The sequence below is a fragment of the Engraulis encrasicolus genome, chromosome 6 (assembly GCF_034702125.1).
Source record: "Engraulis encrasicolus isolate BLACKSEA-1 chromosome 6, IST_EnEncr_1.0, whole genome shotgun sequence".
In the NCBI taxonomy this organism is placed as follows: domain Eukaryota; kingdom Metazoa; phylum Chordata; class Actinopteri; order Clupeiformes; family Engraulidae; genus Engraulis; species Engraulis encrasicolus.
This window is the reverse complement of record NC_085862.1, coordinates 22,341,535-22,362,408: the sequence shown is the minus strand read 5'-3', so window position 1 is coordinate 22,362,408 and position 20,874 is coordinate 22,341,535. Positions and strand designations below refer to the sequence as shown.

Sequence of the window (20,874 nt, the reverse complement as noted above, 5' to 3'; positions counted from 1 at the left end):
AAACAGCGCCACAAATAAATTTATGTTTGCCATTGTCGAGAGGAAGAAGTTATTGTTAGACAGACACGTTGTCCAATTTGATGCCACGGTTAAGTGTATGGATGGAGTGTTAGGATTAGCTTGCTAACAGCTGAAACAAAGGTTGGTTCAACTTTATGTAGCCGTCGTGGACGCTATTCATGCTGAAAAGCTAGTTAGCCGAGGGTGGATATGGCCAGCAATATCATATGTGATGCATAATGCCTGTGTTATTAACAACGTATTGTGGCATAGATGTTATACTTGTGTTGTTTCTGTTACATTTCTGAGGTGTGTGTGTATGTTAGTGTTATGATTATCAGAGAGGCATCCCTATGTTCGCTGTCGGCTGAACCGTTTCTGTTTTTCAGTGGACCTGCAATGCTAACTCATGTCAAGCCAGCAATTAGAGCTCTAATGCTAATGTATGTATTCATGGCGACTTTAGCTTGACAAGTAGGCTACATACAGTACGTGTGTCTACTTTATCTGTGCGTGTAGCGAAGCTGGGACCCAGGCCTCCGATATACACCGCTCGTGCAATCTCAAATCGTTCTAAATACTGCAACGATGTTGTGAACAGTGTTGTGTTGACATTAGTATAATCAGCATCAAATCCATTTCTATGAATTGTACTGACAGGTTGGTCATCACCATCCACACCTGTGTTTATGTTCTAGGATCGAAATTCCTGTTACCTGCTTTCAATGTTGTCCTTCCCCGTTAAAAAACAGTGGCCTATTATGCATTTTCAGACATGACTACCTACTCGAAGTTGATAACACAACTGCCACCACTGCCATGATGTGTCAACAACACAATGCACTTTGTATGTTCCTGCTTTTTGACCTTTGCCATTCACAGCCCACCGTCATTGTGGATACTTGTGGAGTTCTTTATTAAGTAGGCATTGTACTAACTTCACGATCAACTGGCAGGCGTTCTTAAATCTCGTATTGGTGGCATCATTTTCCTCTGTTTCTTTCTAAAGTTCCATTTCTCACACAGATGAGCGTTAAAGTCAATCTGAACGCCATGCCTTCCCACCTTCTTGATGGTGGCCTCCAACGGGAAGCTATTCGAATTGGCAGGTTGGAACGCTTTTTTATCATCGTAAACTGCCTCAGGCATGTGTGTTGAATATACTTTTAAAGACAACTGTAACAGTATTGTTTTTGTTTGTTTAGGCCCAGTTCAGAATTCAAAATGGCCCCATGGGATTTTACTCCTATTGGAGAGGCTGTGATGCTTCAGTTGTCATATTACAGGTATGTCGGCATTTCCGAAATAATGGAATTACCACAAGACACCACATGCTTCAGAAACCTCATCACCTGTTACAATGATTTAAGCATTTGAACACTTGAACAGCAGTCTTGTGCATGCCATCCTTTGTATATGATATCATTTTTCTGTTTGCTCTCGGAGCAGAAATCCCAAAGTTCTCCTCTCAGAGAAGGCCTTGCGCTTGGCCTATCGGCATGCAAGAAAGAACAACAAGTCTCAGTTCACCTGCTTCTTACTCGGGACGCTGCTGGTGGATAAAGGTGTGTACTGTAATGCAGTGTTTCCCAACCAGGGGTACGTGTACCACTAGGGGTAAGCGAGCACATTGCAGGGGGTACTTGGAAAAATGTAATTTTGAGAAATGTATGGAGCATAGTTACATTGGGATAGAGAAAATGATATATAACTTGACTCATGGCACAACGAAAATGCTTAGGAGGTACACAAGACAAAAAAGGTTAGGAAACACTGCTGTAATGTACCGGTAGTATAAAACCACTGACCTCAAAGTCTTTCAAATCACTCGCATGAAACATTTCTGGTACTTGGGTGTGCTGATTGGTGCAGTACAGACCAAAAATGGCAAAGTGTAAACATATGAAAAAGACAAAAGATTTTTGAACAATATGGTCTCAACTATCTGGAGGGTGGGTGGGTGTACTGGGATTGACTGGTTGCGCGTTCAAACCCAGTCCTAATGATAAGAATGTTGGTGTGTGAAGCGTAAACAGTGCTGTCCTGCAACCTCATTCACGACCGATGTCCTTGAGCATCAAACTGACAGTTTCAGTGGGAGTATCTCTTACCCTGTAGTTAAAATGGTGTTTAAGTGTAGTTAAAGTGGTTCTTCTGAGTACATCAGGTAGAGATACCAGTATTGGATCAGAATTGAAAAAATTGTAAGTTGGATGGTAGGGATGCACCGATACCGCTTTTTTGAAAACCGATACAAGTACGTGTACATTAATGTGTGTACTTGTCGATACCGAGTACCGATACCTTTTACCACCAAAATACAATGAAAATAAATGCATGGCCTTGTTTTTTCTACCTGTGATATTTTTATTGTCCATTTCCATGTAGATTTAAATGTTAGTAAATGTATGAGGTGGCACTTTTTTCCATGCTGCTGTCAAGTCCATAGAACGTGACAAGATTTTGCATAGTTTTGTGTAATAGCTGTATCGTTCCTGGTATCGGCAAGTGCTTGACGAGTATGAGTATAATGAGCAGTATGATACCAGTATCGGTATCGGTGCATCCCTAGTTGGATGTAGTATACAATGGTGGTAGTCAATCTTTACAATTACAGCATTATGTTTAGTGTAAGGGGTTCCTACTACACTACTGTGTATTCTATCTTGCTCTAAAACTATATTTCTGTCTCTCTGCTGTCCAGATGAAGAAGCTGTGACCATTACTCTGGACAGACTGGACCTTGGCAGGGAGAAACCAGGATCGGGCCAAAAGGTCCCAAATTCCTCTCTGCCTGGCGATGTGGTGGTACCCTGTTCGCTTGAAGCTCGAACGGTCAGCTTTTCCACCAAGACTACCGCTGCCCACTTTGCAGAGAACCTCAGTATATCTTTCAAGGTATCCGTTGTTTCTGTTAAAAGAGTAGTGCCTTTGCAGGTTGTCATAAAATTGTGTTAAATTGGTAATTGTGCACTACTCCATTCAAGCTCTGTCTGATTCTTGCATGCAGTTTGGGGAAGCAGTTGATATAGCTGAAGTAGTCAAACAGGGACCGGCCTTATCCCCTTCTGTATGTCTGAAGTACACTTGAACAGCTAACCCCCAACTGTTACCTAGGAGACGCAGCTGAAGTGGCTTCTGCTGTGTTTTCTCTTGTCACCAACTGGTGCATGCTGCACACTGGTTATGCATTTTGTACATTCATAGTGGCAAAGAGTCAACGAGAGCGAAGAACAAACCCCAGTCAGTTGGTTGACAATAATTTCAGTTCAACTTGGACAAGTGGTGAACTAATTGAATTTCTGAAAATCCTGAGTATTACTGTTGAAAAGGCTTAAAAACGGTTTATGTTTAAATGTCATGTGTTCACAGTGATTTTGTATCATAGGCTAATTGACATTGTGGAGGAAGAGCCACCATTTGCCGGTTTTAGCTTTCAGGAGATGCTATGAACTCTAGCTACTATGTTTGCTATTCTTTATCAGAAGAGTCCATTTCAGGCAACTTGCCCTCTCTGTTGGATAAACCTGTTTGGAACAGATGATCAATGTACCGACGACTTCAATATGTGCACACATGCTCTTCAACTGAATAAGAAAAGCAAATCGCAGCAAACCAATTGCAAAAAAAAGTGTGTGTGTGTGTCTTTTTTCAGACTCTGAAGCAGAGTTGTACCAGTAAGGAGACTGTGGAGCTGTCTGAGCTCCTGAAGCTGCGATTCTGGCTTAGCTGCGTGGAGAACTCTGACAGCCTCAGCTTTGGACTGCACTGGGCAGGCGTCACCTTTGCCACCGCCCTGAAGGCCTCAGCCATCAAAGCCATCCCAGTCATCCCCACCGCCCTCGCCCGAAACCTCACCTCCCTCTCCAGCCTCACACAGCCCATCGGCACAATTGGACAAAAGCGAGGGTAAAGGTGGCAAAGTAGCCTTTTTTCTCTTGAGTATGCTTGTGGGGGCTTTTAGGTCTTTATTTTGACAGGATGGTTTGAGAGATAACAGAATGCGAAGGGGAGAGGGAGATGGGGTAGAGTAGGGTTGGGAAATGACCATATATGGATGAGTGTCTTGGCACACTCTGCCTCACTGACCTCACAGCAGACATTTTAAAGGTTTGGTTGTGTTTATGTCCCTGTTTGTGTGCATGGCTGGCTGTCAAGACTATAACATGCATGGAACTACACCATCACAGTGTACCATCATGTTAGCAGAATATGATCTGCTCTTGTATTCTGGATGTGTTTGTGTCAATATTGGCTAATATCATGCTTATTCTCATCTTTAGATATTTAACCATGGACCAAACTGGGAAACTGCTGCTAATTCTGGAATCGGATCCGAAGGTCTACACCCTGCCGTTAGTCGGAGTGTGAGAGTTCATTTGTGCATCTATCCATTTTGATAGCCTTTCAGTTTTTTTTCAATAGACTCTCCTTAATGCGAATTGTTTCTGTTGTTTTTGTGCTGTGGCAGGTGGTTGTGTGGAGTCACTCACATCCATAGTCCTCAGGTGTGGGCCTGGTGCCTCCGCTTCCTTTACAGCTCCGCCTTTCAGGAGAGGTAAGTTTGTGTGCGTACGTGCGTGTGTGTCTGTGTGTCTGTGCATGCGTGTCACAAGCGAGCACATGGAATCAATGTAATATCTGGTTTGACAATTCAGTACAGCATAGGGAATACCTGTAGTTGTGTTGTTAGTATGTAGCATTATAATACTATTTAATAATAATACTACTATAATACTCTTCCTGTGTTAATTGATCTGCATTGCCTTAGCAGTTTTTGTCCAAGGAAGTTGCATGTGTTGTGCTAACAACAGACTGGGTCAATAAAGCCGTCCACTGATTTCTGATGGCATGCTTCTACAGAGCTTTCGCTGATGGAAGGGGCTTCTTGGTGGCGTTGTACTCTCTAACACACAGACAGCCAGAGTTCTACCTGTGCCAACCAGCTAGCAGAGATGCTCAAGATCTGGACTGTCAGCTGCTCACCAGCGAAGAGACCATCACACTCTATAAGGTGAGGCTCAGTATCATGCAGAGACAGAGGCTTCATTCCCTTATCTTTAATCATTTGTCCCCCTTTTCTTTATCTCTAAAGCTGGAGTGTCAAACGTAAGGCCCGGGGGCCGGATGCAGCCCGCCAGATGGTTCAATGCGGCCCCAGACTTGTAGAGGGGAAAAAACGAGGAATGTCAATAAAATAACTAAATCTGTAGTCTATTACAAAATTTCAGGGTTTTTAATACTTGAGAAGAAATGTCTTTTTAAGCAATGCGATTCTAATATCGAGCAGAAATTTTCCATACATGTCCTAATCATATAACCCTGTCCCTGCTCTAATGGACTCTCTTGGCCGTAATCCTTAGACGAAAGATCGGCTTGCTTTTTTTGCTTTGTGTTTTGTTCGTTTTTTTTCCCCATCCTCATATGTTGGGAGTGTGCTTTGAGTTAATTTGTTGAAAGTCTTAGCAGCAACACTGTTCACAAGTATCAGGCCCAAAATGAGACCGAATGTAACAAAACAAAAGGGGAAGTTTTAAAATGACACGTTTGTACCTCTCTGTTTTTTATGCCCATGTTGAGTAGAATGTGGAGCCGAACGAAAAGAAGTTCTTCCAGTTTGACCTCAGCGCAGGGAGCCAAAACCAGGAGTCTGAGCTGTACAAAGAACTCCTCTCCCGCTCCACCTTCAACAGGTACACGCGTCTCCCTCTCGATATGTTATGTAGATGTAGACTTTTTGTGCATTTGTGTAATGGATTGATTTTATTTTATTTTCCTAATTTATATATTGCAGTGTTTTTGTTTTATTTATATTTTTGATATGTATTTCGTAGGTATCTGAGTGGGGCACCAGTTTCGGCCACTCCTAAGAGCAGGTTGTCCATCAGTGACCACGACTCAGGGCTGGAGGAAGAGGACCTGTCTCCCAGGCCCTCCCCAAACCCACACCCAGCTGGGGAACAGGTTGGTGCTACTAGCCTGATGCCATTCTGTTGAACTGTTCCCAAACTGGGGGTCAGGGCCCCATGACTTACCCCTCCAGGAACCAAAAAGCCTTCCACATCAGATGAGCTTTGAGCTGAATGTATGCACACTCTCTATCTATCTCACCCTCACAGGTCACACCACACACACACACACACACACACACACACACACACACACACACACACACACACACACACACACACTGTAACAGCCAAAGAGCTGTTACTCTGTGAAGGACGTCCTCCATTTGCTTGTGAGTTTGACCTGAGGCAGCACCAGTGAAGTGGGGATCTCCTCTAGTTGCATGGCGGTCCAGAGACTCATGACTTGTTTCAAGCTCATCTCATGTCTGTGTTTTAGGGAAGGCCGCTGCTGCCCACGATGCCAGAGCTGTCCTTGGTGATGGACGGCAGCTTCGTGGCTGGTGCAACGAAGCCCCCAGGCGGTGCTCCAGCCGCCCCCCTTCCACACCTGCAGCGAAGGGAGTCTGCCGGCTCTCCCAGGCCTCACACGGGCCTCAACGTCCCTGGACAGAACCCGTTTGGTCCCCCCTCCCCCGCAATCAGTAGCACCAGGGTTTCTCCTGCCAAAGGCCATGACGGAACAGTGGAACGCCAAGCACCGCATCAGTTATCCCCGCCACCCAAAGCTGGCGTTCGACACCCGGGCTCTCCTCTTGAGGCCAGTGGACACCACCATCATCATCATCATCATCATCCTGTGGGAGAGTTTGCTATGGAGTCTACCCCCCGTGGTCCGCCATACCAGTCTGAACGCCCACACCACCCACCACACAGCAGACTGTCTGGCCCCCTGTCAGCTCCGCCTGTGCCAGCCCCGTACGCGGCCCCGCGGCCCCCATTGCAGCCAGTCAGCAGCTGCTGCCACTGCCACCACGCTGAAGTCTGCCCTTCCTACCAGCACCAGCCGTGGCCAGACGCCGTCTTGCCTTTGGGCCTGTCGCAGCACACCACTCCCCTCAAAGCCACAGCACTTCCCATTCAGCCCAAATCCACTCCGCCTAGAGATTACTGCACGTCACCGCCTCACCAAGCGGCATGTACGGCCACTAACCCTGCTGCCAATCCTCGAGCGGCCAGAGTGACTCCTCCGAGAGCCTGTTGCCTCTCGCCACCTCACCAACATGGTCATGGTCCAATGTGTGTGACTGACACTCCCCCCTCACACGGGTCTTGGCAATGCGCATCCCAAACCAACGGGCACCACAGCCAGCCAGGGGCACCGCTTGGCCAGACCCTGGGTTTGGAGGGCCCTCATCCTGATGCCTGCTCCAACGTTCAGATGAACATGCTGCCAGTAGATGCTTATAAACTACTTATGGATCAAGACCGGCAGCTGAAACTTCTGCAAGCACAAGTGAGTAACAAGTGAGGTTTTTTAATTCCTGGATGCAAGGTCTAGAATAGAGTTTGTCAGGTTTTTTGTAGTGTACTTTCAGAATTTATGCTGCCAATTCACAAAAGGGTCATTTCCACTGGCCGTTTTCTACCCGGTACAGCTTGACACAGCATGACTTGGTCGCCACTTGTTGCTTTTCGATTGGGCACAACACAGCTCGTCTCAGCTCGAAAACCAGCCAGCCGGCTGAAGCAAGCTGAGGAGGTCTTTAGCTGCCTACTACCCAGACTCTGTGTCAGCTCGTCCTCACCAGTGAATAAAAAATAGTCATGGCAGTCACCAGATCAACTCTCTTGGACTGCTCTGTAGTTTGAGACTATTATTTTGATATTAAAATCGAAGGCAGGAATCAACATATTCTAGTATCCAAATATGATGTCGCTGAAACTGTTTACTGTATAGCCTTCTTCGATTGGTGAAATATCTGTTGGCCACCAAGTCAACTAGCCTACGTAATGTAATGCTACATGACACGTAATCCAACCATACTCCTGGCAACACGTTTTTTGATGGAAACACAAACCGGGCTGGTTTGACAGTACCACTCAGCTCGACACGATACGCACGACACAGCACAGCCGGGTTGTATATGGAAAATCGTCTAAATGTTATATTTCCCACCAACATCATTTTTTAAGTATTCATTATGATGGGAGAAATGACACTTCATGCATAAGAAGGTGAATCTTCCCCATGTTCTATTTTGAATTTCCAGTAATAGAAATGGAAATTTACTGTACATTGATCAGACTATTAAATCATATTAATGAAATGATCACATTTAGGAATGGGCAGCATAGTTGCAATGCCTACTCTTTGATTTATGTAAAGCAACCATTTCTTGGTTTGAATTAGGTGCTTGATTTGGCTACTCTTTTCCTACTGCAGTACTACTGTCTTTTTTTCACATAGTTTTATGTCCAATTCTTTGTTGTGTGTCTCAGATTAACAAGCTTTTGGAGGCCCAAAACCAACGTGCGAGTTCTCCCCAGCCCTCGGACTGCTCTGTCCCTCAGTCGGGGGAGAAACCTGTCAAGCACAGCACTCAGCAAGCACAGACCTCCCCCAATCCCAAGAAGAGGACCAGCGTCAGCATTGCCATAGGAACAGGTACTATTAAGATGTGTCACACAAGCAAACAACCGACCCATCTAACCCAGTCACTCTGCCAGTCCAAAAGCAAAACAACAGCTATGGCTAAATAAATAAATAGTGTTAAAGATTTTTTTATGTATAATCTGTCTTCTTGTCTGGTGTGCAGGAGCTAGCCTGTTTTGTGGATCTGGTGAAGCTGAGGAGTGGTGGAGAGGAGATGGTTGTTTGAGGACTCCCAGCAGCAGACGCAGCAGCAGTGGCAGCAGCTCCTCTCAGGCCCAGAGGTCCAGCCCCTCTACCAGGAGTCAAACCCCAAACACCATGAGCAGAAGAGGGGCGCTGGAGGAGGAGAGGACACATGAGGAGCAGGACCGCAATACCTCACAACAAATGTAATGCAACCCCAAAAACTTGGTTTTAATGTCATACCATGCCATAACGGGGATTGATTGGAGGGATCAGTTCTGTGTCAGTGGATGGAGGAATGGCAGGTATCGTAGAGACATGATCTCATGAATGGGAAAATGTTGTGCAGTTTCTTCCGAAATATTATATTATGGTTAATAATTTTTTTTGCCAGGCATCTTTAGAAACTACCTTTGTATATCTTTTCAGGGGACCTAGTGGCCACAGTCACTAGTATAAAGTGTTGTGGGAAATTCTGCTTATGGACATTGCTGTTGATTTGACAGTATTTGTCCGGCCATTTTTCAGGAGTCCTAATGGTTGTGACTCTGCTGAGAGTCTCATGCTTGGGGAGAGCGCCAGCATGATCTACCGCCGCCACTCCATCACTACAGACGAGACACAAGGCGCAAGTGTCACTGATGACCAGAAGTTCTTTCAGGATTTACTGGTAAGACGGTCAACCATCCAGTTGGTGTATGTTTGGTGTAAACACAAGTCCCACAGACATCACTTTATAATCTGTATGTTGGTACATGCATTTAAGAAATTGGATCAAGAGTTGGGTTAGTGGATGTTTCCCCTCACATGTGTAATACTAAACTGGAATTCAGAGCTTGTGATTGGTTAACTTTTTTTTTTTTTTAAAAAGGTCCAAAATCCCCTTGCACAGCCAACTGTATTTTGCTGCTGGGCGCTGGTGAATTGCAGCTTCATAGTTAATGCAAAAGAAGAGAGAATCTCTGCACACCATTCATCTTTTTTTTTTTTTAATTATTGCTGAGCAATGATGTTTCCTCGGGCTCAATGTACAATTCCTTGTGATTTGGCCATTTAGAACAACTGTAAACTGAAGGTGTTAACATGTCTTGAGAAAATGGTTATTGGCAAACAAAAATTTAATTCATCAGATTATATCTGAAGTATATTTACCATGTGGAGTCCCTGCTCCTGCAGTTTGGTTCTCATGTGATGACATTTGTGTCCTGCACGTTATTATTCAGGGGCAGGTCAACAGCCGTCTGCAGGAGCCCTCTACAGTCTCTGGAGACGTGGACAGAGAGAGCGTCTCTTCCTCCTCCTCCTCTTCTTCTTCTTCTTCCTCCAGCCCTCAGTCACCAGCAGCTGCACAAGCCCCACCTGCCCCCACACGGGCCCCATCTCACGGGCAGCCCTCTCGGCCCAGGGGGACCACCGTCTACAACGCCACTGTCAAACAGCTGGAGAAGTTGGGAGTCACCATAGCCCCAAAAGAGAAAGCTAGGAGCACCCATGTCACCGTGGAAAGTGCCAGGTATGTTGACGTTTCTGTCCACCAGTTATACGGGTGCTGCGATGCTAGCATTGGAGCTCCCATTGGATTTACGATTGTGCAGTAGAGTCCTAGACTTAAGTGGCTAACTAGCAGACTGTAAATTCTGTGCGTAGCATAAGAAGGTGAATATAGCCTAGTAAATCAGACAAACTTGCTTAGCAGCCTAACATATTTTTACCTGGCGAGATACAATATGTATTTATATAACGCACTATCACAACTATGAAGTTGAATTCAAAGCGCTTTCAAAATACACATACACATTCCCACATTCACACACCGCACGGCACCAATTTTCTGGGGTTCACGTTAGAGAATACACACACACACACACACACACACACACACACACACACACACACACACACACACACACACACAAAGACAGCAATAAAGTCTTTAAAAAACAGGTTACACTGCAAACATCCCAGCCCACCAATCACAATGCAAATTTGAATCTTTGTTGTGGGGCTGTGGAGACAGCAGAATACCAGTAAAGCCTCCCAGCATAATGACAATATCGTATTTCTATCATATTGTATTTCTATCCTATTGTATTTCTAATGTCATCTGAATGGTGGGTCCTGTGTGCAGCACCCTGGCTCGTATCAACCCCGAGGCCGTGCTCAACCGCCTGGGCGTGTGTGACCTGACGAATGGTGGCAGCCTGTGGGCTCCGGGCTGCAGTGCTGACCTCAGCATGGAGGCCAACTCCATCGCTCTCAAGTACCTCAACGACACCCAGCTGGCAGCCCTCTCCCTGAAGAAGGCCACCACCAAGCAGACCCGCGCGCTCACAGACACCACCACTCACCTTCCATCTGCCGGGACTTTTCTGAGCGAGGGCTTAGCCGACAGGACAGCCGGGACGGGCCTCAGCATGTTTTCGCCTACAAACATGTCTCTTGCCACGCAGAAATACATGAAGCGTTACGGGCTTATCGAGGGCGGTCTTGACATCGACGATGAGGAAGAGGATGAGGAAGAAGAACACCTGAACAACACTCGTCACACCTCTGTGTCACGCCAGGGCTCTGTGTCAGGCCTTCCGGTACACGAAAAGAGCTCAGGGAACAACAATGGCACCCACAGGGTCCTGAAGAACATCACCAACACACAGTCTTCTCCACCCCACCACCCTCCTACTGCCCACACAGACCACAAGGAGCAGATGTTTAGAGACATCCGCTCCACCGTACAGGGGCTGCTGCACAGGCATGAGCAGGCAGAGAGGAAGACCCCCAATGCGGACAAGAGGACTCCCTCAGTTGCTGCTGCTGCTGCTGTGGAGAATCAGCCTCCTAACGCATCAGTAGGTGCTCAAGGCTCTGTGGGCAACTTCCTTGACCTCAGCAGATTGAGGCAGCTCCCCAAATTATTTTAAACCACATGGACAAAGTTTTTAACAATTGTTTTTTTATTATTATTTAAATAAACATGACCACTCACCCACTTTCATTGACTGGCTTCAGTCAATACGCCAATCACACATCCTTTAGTTGCTTTTGCAGTATTTTTTGCAGTATTTTTTTTGGCATGTAAGGATGCCTGTTTGGGTGCCTTCCATATGGGTATTGGATGATGTCAGTTTTTGTTGTTGTTTACATATTTATTATAGTATGTACACATATCAGTGTTTTTTATGTCCTTGCTTCATCTTGTTTGTTTGTATGTTTCTATTCAATGAAATAAAGGTTGAGATTTGCTACACTCTTGTATAAAGTCCTATAACATTGTGGTCTTGCACCTACACACTTTCTTAAATGATTAAGTAAATGTTATATTAAGGTCCAGTACATAATTTTATTTTAGTTGTTAATTTTCACATTTATCAAGTAATAAACCAATGTTTACTGGTCTTTTTGCAGTCATAGATATCTGACTGGTTATTCAAAATGGCGAACTTCATGGAGAAGATCCACATTTGTGGATGAAATGTGTGAATTTCCAAGTCGTAATGAATACTTAAAAATTGGTGATGGTGGTAAATATACGTGGAATGAGGGTGAAATGATGAATTTTTGAATTTCTGATGCTATAATGCGCTGTCCATGTGACTAGCAACAAAAAAAAGAGGCCACAAGCAGGGGGCATGTTGAGTTAATCAGATTCACAGATTTTAAGCTTTTTGCAGATTGTAAGCTTTTACAATAATACCTTAAACATGGCAATTTGGTCATATCTGAATTTATGTCCATTTTAATGTGTTCACTTAAACTAGAAAACTGAAATTGCTCTGAAATCATGATTATTAGCCCAAGTTTTAATGATAAACTGTTAGCTTTTAGATAAACTAATGCTGTTGCCTGAAGCATTGAATAGCTTCTTCAAGACCTCAACTTGTACATTCGGCAAAAAAAAGCACAAAATGTAATATGTTCAATGGTGATTTTCTCAGTTTCATTTTCAGAGACATGTGACTCTGGGTTTGAGATCCAGTCACATATCATAAAGAAGTCTCTAATAAGCAGCCAGATACTTAAAGGTTTAGTACATTTTTAGCAGTTTATTTCCAGAATGTTATTGCCCTTTCTTTAATTTAATCTTTTTAATGAGTATTTACTAACATGAATTTCTAAGTTTTTGCTGTGGTTCGGAAAGTGTACTTCATTCTTGAGTGGGTGGCATCACTCTATGTAAATAAGCTATTTTAAATGTTCAAAGACATCTACAGGTATGGCTGCAAAATCAGCTCTGAATAGTCCACTAAATATTTGCCTAAATATTCATGACCAAAAATAAAAAAGCCAAATTTGTGAACATGCAGCATCATTTTTGGAAATAAATTACTAAAATTGCAATCTGAACATTTAATTGTGTAAGTTTTTTTCTTTACTCTTGCACAACTTCTGCATTTTTTTTTTACAACAAGACATCCATTTTCAGTGGTGTGATTTTAAAATTAAAGTATCTTTTAATTTCTATTCAGAAGAAGGTCACATTTTTCTCTGAGTTGTTAAGTTGAGCGATAGCAAAATTATGTGTTTTATGAATAAGAACAAATTAATGTAATGCTCCTGTACCCTGCATACCATGAGTAACTTGATGCAAACTAGAATGAGCAAACTACTCACAGAGTGAACAAATATTGAAGCAAGCCAACCCAGCAGTCGATTTGTGTTGAGCAATGAAAAGGGGAAATGTCAGTAGCTCTTGTTGCTGTGGAAAATAATTGAAAACACCATCAAAAATAAATTCTACATGAACCTCGCTCATTCTGTATACCCAGACATCAATCAAAATGTTGGTAAACAGAATCAGTGGGGGAAATGGGAGTAGACCTTCAGAGTCTACAAAGTTTCACAGATGAAGCCATGTAGTTCATTTTGATTATACACTGATGTGATCAATAGCTCAAAGGTTGGAATGAGCACAGATTCTGCTTTCTGTCCCAACAACAACGTTTGTCAGGCCACTGACCCTGCCAAAGGTTCTCGCTGGCTTGTAGCTGTACAAGCACCAACCATAGCACATTCGATTAGTCAGCTCCCATCACAGAGAAAAACTAAGGTAAGAAATCTCTGTTCTTGGCTTGCTGTCATGACAGTGTATAGTCAAACTGTGCCAAATGGGAAGAAATAGTGATGGAAGCAGTGATGTGATAATTGAGTTTTACTGCAGCTGAATGATAGCAATGTTTAAAGACAGGCTGCATGGGCTACTGAATTTTCTAAAACCCGCTGAAGTCATTTGGACCAGAAAGAAAATCAATGATTGTGAAAATATGTATATATATATTTTTAAATGACTAATGTAGGACTGTGTCAAATATTATTCCCCAAGGCATAGTGGTTAGGCTACTGTACTGTATATTTTCCAGGGAAAAGACAAACTTGAGTGATCCTTGCTAAGTGTTTATAGAGCACACTTCAGAATTAAAGTAATATTTTTTAAATATAAGATAACGTTGGAGAGCACTTATGTTAACACCAATAGACAAAAAAAAAAATTGTGGTGGGTAGTGGTAGTCTTGGCGTGGCGTGGCGTGGCGTGGCGTGGCGTGGCGTGGCGTGGCAGTGGTAGTTTTGCCCTTATCTGTCATAGAGAAGCAATAGATCCAACTCTCATGATAATATCAAATATTATTCAGGCTATGCTGACAAGTTTTTCCATTGTCATATATGTTCTGGATTCTGGGATTTTCGGAAGTTGAACATGAATGATCAGAACAGCTACCATTGCTGTAGGGGCGACGGTTGCCCTACTTACATGCTTGCATGAAAAGTAAGCATTTGGGTGATGGGGCATCTAGTGGCTGAACTTTAACTATGGAACTCTCTCTCACTTCTTCTGCTTCACTTTCCACCTTCAAGGTTATGCTCAAAACCTATCGTTTCAAGTTGTTCTTCCAAATACATTCCAAATATTATTTAATAATCTTAATTATTAGGCCTGGTATTAATTCCTTGCTACTGTTGCTACTGTTTTTTTATGTTTCTATTATTGTTAGTAGTAGTAGTAGTAGGCCTGGTAGTAGCAGTATGTTTTACTGATTTGTCTTTTCTCTCGTTTATCTTATTATTGTTTCATATTGTACTTGGGTATTGAAACATACACTTTAAATAACATGGATTATTATTAATAATATTAATATTAGTAGTAGTAGTTGTAGAAGGGGTAGTAGTAGCTGTAGTAGTAAGAATAAGTAAAATAAAGAATGCTTGGCAAGGGGCACCAAAGTCCTGACAAGGCGTGGGTAATAAGGTCGAGTCTTCAATGGCTGATAGAAAGCAATGAAATGGGGTGTTGGGGTTTTTTTAATCATAAGAAGCAGCTCCAGATTGTTTTTTTCTGAAAAGACGTGATGGTTGCAGTGTTTGGGGGGCAAGGGACCACGCTTGTATAGAGGGGTGGGCATAGGGTCCATGAGGTAGGTGGTTGGCCTAGGCCTGTTGACAAGGACATGGACAGGATGATCATAAACTAAATGCAAAGTAGTGAATGACTACGGAGGTTCAGTGTTATCAGTCTTTGGAGAACATTCTCTTCCCAGTTCCACTTCCCTTTGATTTGGCCTACTTTGAGATTATTTAGCCATCTTCTTTTTTTTAAGTCTGTCTGACCATGTGTTGCCTTTTTAAACATTCTGTCCTTGTATTGGCATTATATTGTTTGTTTTATTACTGTTACTGATTTTAACCAGCCATAGATATTTCATGTAAATGTGAATCACTATCACTGCCAGTTTCTAGAATAGAAATTCAGTATTTTGAATTTACTCCTGGTGTCCAGAAGCCATAGCCTACCTACCTCACTCTGTGTAGAACATGAAGGTGATATTGAAGTATTCATTGTCGAACAAGTCTTAAGATTTCAATTTGGAGCATGAACCGTGACATTTTTCAGATGAAGCAGCTGGTGGCTTTGTGCTTCCTTTGTCTGCTGCTGCCCGGACTGTCCGTGAGCCAACAGGGCAAGCGGGACATCTGCAATGCCAAGCCCAAAGACCTGCCCCTGGAGCCCATGTGTGTGTACCGCAGCCCCGATCCCGAGCCTGAGGCTGAGGGGCCCACTGAGGCGCCTGAAGCGATACCAGAGTCGACTAACCCCAGAGTGTGGGAACTGTCAAAGGCCAACAGCAGGTTTGCCCTCTCGCTCTTCAAGGAGCTGGGTAAGGGCAAGTCACAAGAGAGCAACATCTTCATGTCGCCCATCAGCATCTCCACAGCCTTCGCCATGACCAAGCTCGGTGCTTGCAACACCACGCTAGAACAGCTCATGCATGTAAGATCTACTTACCTACGCCCTCTTGATCTCCTGGCCGGTCATTTGTAGTTACATGTGGCACAGGCCTACAGTAGGAGCCACTGATTTTATACAGTGTTTTATTGAATGCTCCATCATGGGTCCTTTCAAGGTTCAGCTTGAATCAGCTTTGAAGTACTGTAACATGGTATGCAGATGGAAAAGGAAAAGAGCTTTATACGAATATTTAGAGATTTATATGAATATCCTGTGAATTCTTCTCTTCCCATGCCTGCTTTTTTGGAAACAAATATTTCTCTCTAATAGGCCTTTGAATGTATTATTTAGGCCTATATGTTATGTAATTATCCTGACACCTTGTTGTCTTCTTCTACTTCTGTGTCTGCAGGTTTTTGAGTTTGATACGATCAAAGAGAAAACATCTGACCAGGTGCACTTCTTCTTTGCCAAGCTCAATTGTCGCCTCTTCCGCAAAAAGGATAAAACAACAGAACTGGTTTCAGCCAACCGTCTGTTTGGAGAGAAATCTCTGAAGTTCAACGAGACCTACCAGGACATCAGTGAACTGGTTTACGGAGCAAAGCTGCTGCCACTGAATTTCAAGGTTTACTTTCCTTCCATAAGAGGATTTCATGAAATCAAACACTATAACTGAATGACTTTGCCTGAAGGTGTCTTTGTTTATCCCTCCCAGGAGAAGCCAGAGCTGGCCAGAGTGACAATTAATGAATGGATTTCAAATAAGACAGAAAACAGAATCGAGAACACGCTGCCACAGGGTGCAATAGACACCGACACTATTCTCGTTCTGGTCAACACCATCTACTTCAAGGTACAGGCAGCATAAACCATACATATAAAGAGCATATCTATACAGTAACTAATTCATGAATTTGAAATGGCACTGTAACAAAGGGGAGTAGAGTTGCCACTAGGCCACTATAGTTAATAAAATGGGGCTTTGACTATTACACCAGCTTCATACCCAAACTCTACGTCTCTTTTCGGCATGTCAAGCATAGTTGCATGTTAAGTTTGCCAGAAGAAGGCACAAATTAAAAGACTAAATAAAACATTTCAATCACCTTAACTAATTAAGTAACTGGGCTTACAAAAATGGTTGTGTTGTGAGCTATGCAAATATTTCCTAAGAAAACCTAAAACGTTGTTCATTTCACTCACTGCTGTGTTTCCTTGTGCTTTTTAAATACAGGGCCAGTGGAAGAACAAATTTGACAAGGACAACGTGATGAATGATGACTTTATTGTCAGCGATGCCAAAACGTGCACAGTGCCTATGATGTACCAGGAGACCAAGTTTAAGTACGGCAGGTTTAATGAGGACAAAGTGAAGGTGCTGGAAATGCCGTATCGTGGAGAAGACATCACCATGGTGCTGATCCTGCCAGATAAGGGCACAAGCCTCGCTGAGGTACAAGTCCTTCATAATGACACCTCCTGTCTCCAATGCATGCTCATTACATTATGGTGTACATTGTACGGCGCCTTTCACTGGTGTGTTCATTTATATGCAATAAGATATGGACAGTTACTAAAATGTCCCTGATCTCAAATCACAATTATCACATTTTTTGGGCTATAGGATTGCGACATGAGGTGACAGATTTATTTGTCTAAATCAGTGTTTCCCAACCTTTTTTGTCTTGCGTACCACCTAAACCTCTTAGTTGTGGCATGAGTACCCCCTAATTCATGTTCTATATCGCTTTCTCTGTCCTGATGTGACTGTTCCATACATTTGTTATAATAATAACATCTTTCCAAGTACCCCCTGCAGTGTGCTCGCGTACCCCTAGTGGTACACGTACCCCTGGTTGGGAAACACTGGTCTAAATTATCTTCAAGAGCAAGAGTGAGGAGGGGGGTGGGAGGTCAGGGTCCACCCTCTCCAAAAAATGACCCTAATATTTAACAGTTTAAGTCAGCAAGTAATCAAGAATGGTGAGAACAATCAGTGAATCTTTATCTGCATTTGTTTGTTTGTTTATTTGAATCTGCAGGCTATTTGTTTGAATGATGTGACTGTGATGATAGCACAGTGTCAATGCATTATAGATGTGATTTATTTTGGCATGGTATGATTGCATACTGGAAAAAAACACTTCATTGTCCTCTGATCCTTTGATGTGCCATGTGTGTGTGTGCGTGTGTGCGTGCTTGTGCTGTGTTTGACTTGAAGTTGGAGAAAGGGCTAGATCTGAAGAAGCTGGTTGGCTGGCTGGACAGGATGAGGGAGACGACGGTGGCAGTGCAGATTCCGCGCTTCAAGATTGAGGACAGCTTCAGCCTGAAGGAGAAGCTGCAGAGCATGGGCCTGGAGCACCTCTTCAGCCCCAACCAGGCCAGCCTGCCAGGTAGACCACGACCACCTAGACTACTATGTATATCACCAGGCCAGCCTGCCAGGTAGACCACCATATACTATATCACCAGGCCAGCCTGCCAGGTAGACCACCACCATATAGTATATCACCAGGCCAGCCTATCAGGTGGATCACCATGTAAGGTACAATAATCAAGCCACCTGCCAGATAGACTACCATGTACTATATGGCCGGACTGGGACCATGGAAAGGCCCGGCCAGGCATTTTTGGATTACCAGTCAAGGTGCACATACTACATTATATGTTCTGTGCCATTCTAGCCAATCAGAGATGAGGAAGGCAGTTGTTGCCGATTGGGTCATGCAATTGGAACAAATGTCTCACTTTTATTGTCGCTGTATTTATTCAGGGGTAACCATGCTTGAAGACGCATCAATTAGCGACAAGGCAATACAACAATTACCCTGTAGGTGGTGGTAAAACCACATCTTTGCTAAAAGTGTGGGTGCGGTGGGGCCAAAACATTGAAAAAAAGTGTTCCGAGGTGTCCTTTTTACAGATTTTTTTAAGACCAGGTTGAAAGCTGAACACATTGTACTCTCAGAACAATAAGTTGTGTTTTTTAATAAACCTTTCTCTTTCCAGGGCTACTTGAAGATGAGACCGATAACATCTACATATCCGATGCCTTCCACAAAGCATTCCTGGAGGTAAAGCTGATCAGCTAGTCTCTCAACACCTCTAAGGCACTCTTTTTCAAAATGTTGTTAATGAGTTTATCAAAGGTCAATCCAATGAATACTGGCCTACCACTCATGCAGTGCACTTCCAGAAAGCAGAGGGATATTCCAAGACGCTGGTTCAGTAGTAAACCTGTAGTGGTAAATCACCCAATAGAAGAATGAAAGCGACACTTGTGTTTCAGGTGAATGAGGAGGGCAGCGAGGCAGCTGCCGCCACAGCAGTGGTGGCCATCGGTCGCTCCATCAACTTCAACCGCGAGGTGTTCATTGCCAACCAGCCTTTCCTGCTGCTCATCCGCGAGGCCACCATCAACACCATCATCTTCATGGGTCGCGTGGCGGACCCTTGCCCTGGAAACCAGTGAGGCCTTCAAAAAGGACTGGGCAAGAGCTAGATCTTCTGGAAAAAAAAGTTTGCACACTCCTTGGGATTTTTTTCTTTTTTGATGTCCTAAGGAGTGTGTGAACATTTTTTTTTTCCAAAAAAAAAAAAAAACCTTCAGTATCTGGGAATGTGCATAAAGTGCAAAGTGCAGTTACAAGAGCAAGAATTAGACATGACATGTCAATTGAAGGCTGGATGGTTGAAATGTGTGGCTGAAATAAAGACTTTTAACTCATACAGTGAATGATTGTCTTCTGCATAATGGCTCCTTCAACCCCTGACAAAAATGATGGAATCAGCACATCTTTCTTTTACAGATAAACTGGGAGCAAAATTCCAGATCACAGATACAATGAAACAAGAAAAAAGAACAAATGTGTTAGTACCTATACATTTTAGAACAAGCAGAGGGAAAAACGTATGAAATCACTCAACTGGAAAAATTATGGAATGATGAAAAACAACAAACTAAAAATAATACTTGAGTTTATTTGCAAAGCGTGTATCCACCATTTTTGACTATTGCATTCTATTATTTGAAATGACTGTTCAGAGGTCTTATCACCTACAGTACAGTATGTGTGAATCCTTGCCATTCAAATATTTTCAGAACATACTTATTCCACCAATATAACACGCATTTTGCAATGCTCAATATAAAAATGTCAATTTACCAACATTCTACAAAATGGAGATACACCATTTTGCAAATAAACTCTTCACTTCCACACACCACATTTCTTTGTTGCACCACCTATGGCTTTTAGACAAGCTTTCAGTCTCGGAGTATTCTTCGCCAATATGGCTCCAAGTTTTGCTAACTGCATTTAACAGATAGCTTTACATTTTCTTAAAACTACCACCACAGATTTTTTAATTGGATTGAGATCCAGTCTATTTGCAGACCATCAATATTGATAGTTTTTCAGCTTTGATGAGATATATTATCATCTCAAACTGATTTTATCATCAGGCAGTCATCTTCATCAAACTGCACCAAGCAAAAGTTCCAACACCACCTTGAACAAAGCAGATTCAAGATTCAACTATGCTTGACTTAAGCACTAAGAAGGACATCATTATTGGGGATTGGACTGCCTGAGATGCCAGAGCTGGCCCAGACCTGGAGCCTCTTGGCATGTGTGAGTGTGTGTGTGTGTGTGTGTGTGTCTGCGTGTGTGTGTGTGTGTGTCTGTGTTTGTTTTTATGTAGCTACTTGACACCTGAATTTCCCCCTGGGGATCAATAAAGTTTCTCTACTCTACTCTACTCTACTTCAATGCAGCCATCCAGTGTGATTGACTGCCTTCCTTTTAGCCCGTTGTGCGTGTGCGCAAAACCTGGTCATCATTTGATTTGTATTTAGGCCTAACTTGGATATTCACATTTCAGTACCCTAATTGTGCCCATAGGGATTGGCAAGGTGATTTTCTCATTGTTTTAGGTGCTTGGCTTTTCTTTAGTTTTTTATT

General features: G+C 43.3%; 2 protein-coding genes across 2 annotated transcripts; both read left to right on the top strand.

Moving 5' to 3' along the window:
- The first annotated feature begins 5 nt into the window (after nt 1-5).
- stil (STIL centriolar assembly protein) lies at nt 6-11,932 on the top strand. Its single transcript, XM_063200949.1, has 17 exons — nt 6-141; nt 1,027-1,109; nt 1,206-1,286; nt 1,450-1,565; nt 2,705-2,898; nt 3,656-3,909; nt 4,284-4,367; nt 4,472-4,558; nt 4,864-5,014; nt 5,584-5,693; nt 5,835-5,964; nt 6,349-7,365; nt 8,352-8,517; nt 8,669-8,894; nt 9,217-9,358; nt 9,912-10,201; nt 10,817-11,932. The coding sequence occupies exons 2-17, from the start codon at nt 1,027-1,029 to the stop codon at nt 11,604-11,606; spliced, it is 3,921 nt and encodes a 1,306-aa protein (XP_063057019.1). The 5' UTR covers nt 6-141; the 3' UTR covers nt 11,607-11,932.
- A 1,631-nt stretch (nt 11,933-13,563) lies between these two features.
- On the top strand, nt 13,564-19,646 carry serpinc1 (serpin peptidase inhibitor, clade C (antithrombin), member 1). Its single transcript, XM_063200948.1, has 8 exons — nt 13,564-13,732; nt 15,569-15,946; nt 16,317-16,532; nt 16,623-16,760; nt 17,142-17,360; nt 18,129-18,303; nt 18,920-18,984; nt 19,200-19,646. The coding sequence occupies exons 1-8, from the start codon at nt 13,589-13,591 to the stop codon at nt 19,380-19,382; spliced, it is 1,518 nt and encodes a 505-aa protein (XP_063057018.1). The 5' UTR covers nt 13,564-13,588; the 3' UTR covers nt 19,383-19,646.
- The last annotated feature ends 1,228 nt before the right edge of the window (nt 19,647-20,874 follow it).

Coding starts and splice junctions, on each gene's coding strand:
- stil (XM_063200949.1), top strand. CDS start 1,027: ATGAGCGTTAAAGTCAATCTGAACGCCATGCCTTCCCACCTTCTTGAT. Junction 5,694..5,834: donor TCCCGCTCCACCTTCAACAG/GTACACGCGTCT, acceptor TGTATTTCGTAG/GTATCTGAGTGGGGCACCAG. Junction 10,202..10,816: donor GTCACCGTGGAAAGTGCCAG/GTATGTTGACGT, acceptor TCCTGTGTGCAG/CACCCTGGCTCGTATCAACC.
- serpinc1 (XM_063200948.1), top strand. CDS start 13,589: ATGAGCACAGATTCTGCTTTCTGTCCCAACAACAACGTTTGTCAGGCC. Junction 16,761..17,141: donor TCAACACCATCTACTTCAAG/GTACAGGCAGCA, acceptor TTTTAAATACAG/GGCCAGTGGAAGAACAAATT. Junction 17,361..18,128: donor AGGGCACAAGCCTCGCTGAG/GTACAAGTCCTT, acceptor TTTGACTTGAAG/TTGGAGAAAGGGCTAGATCT.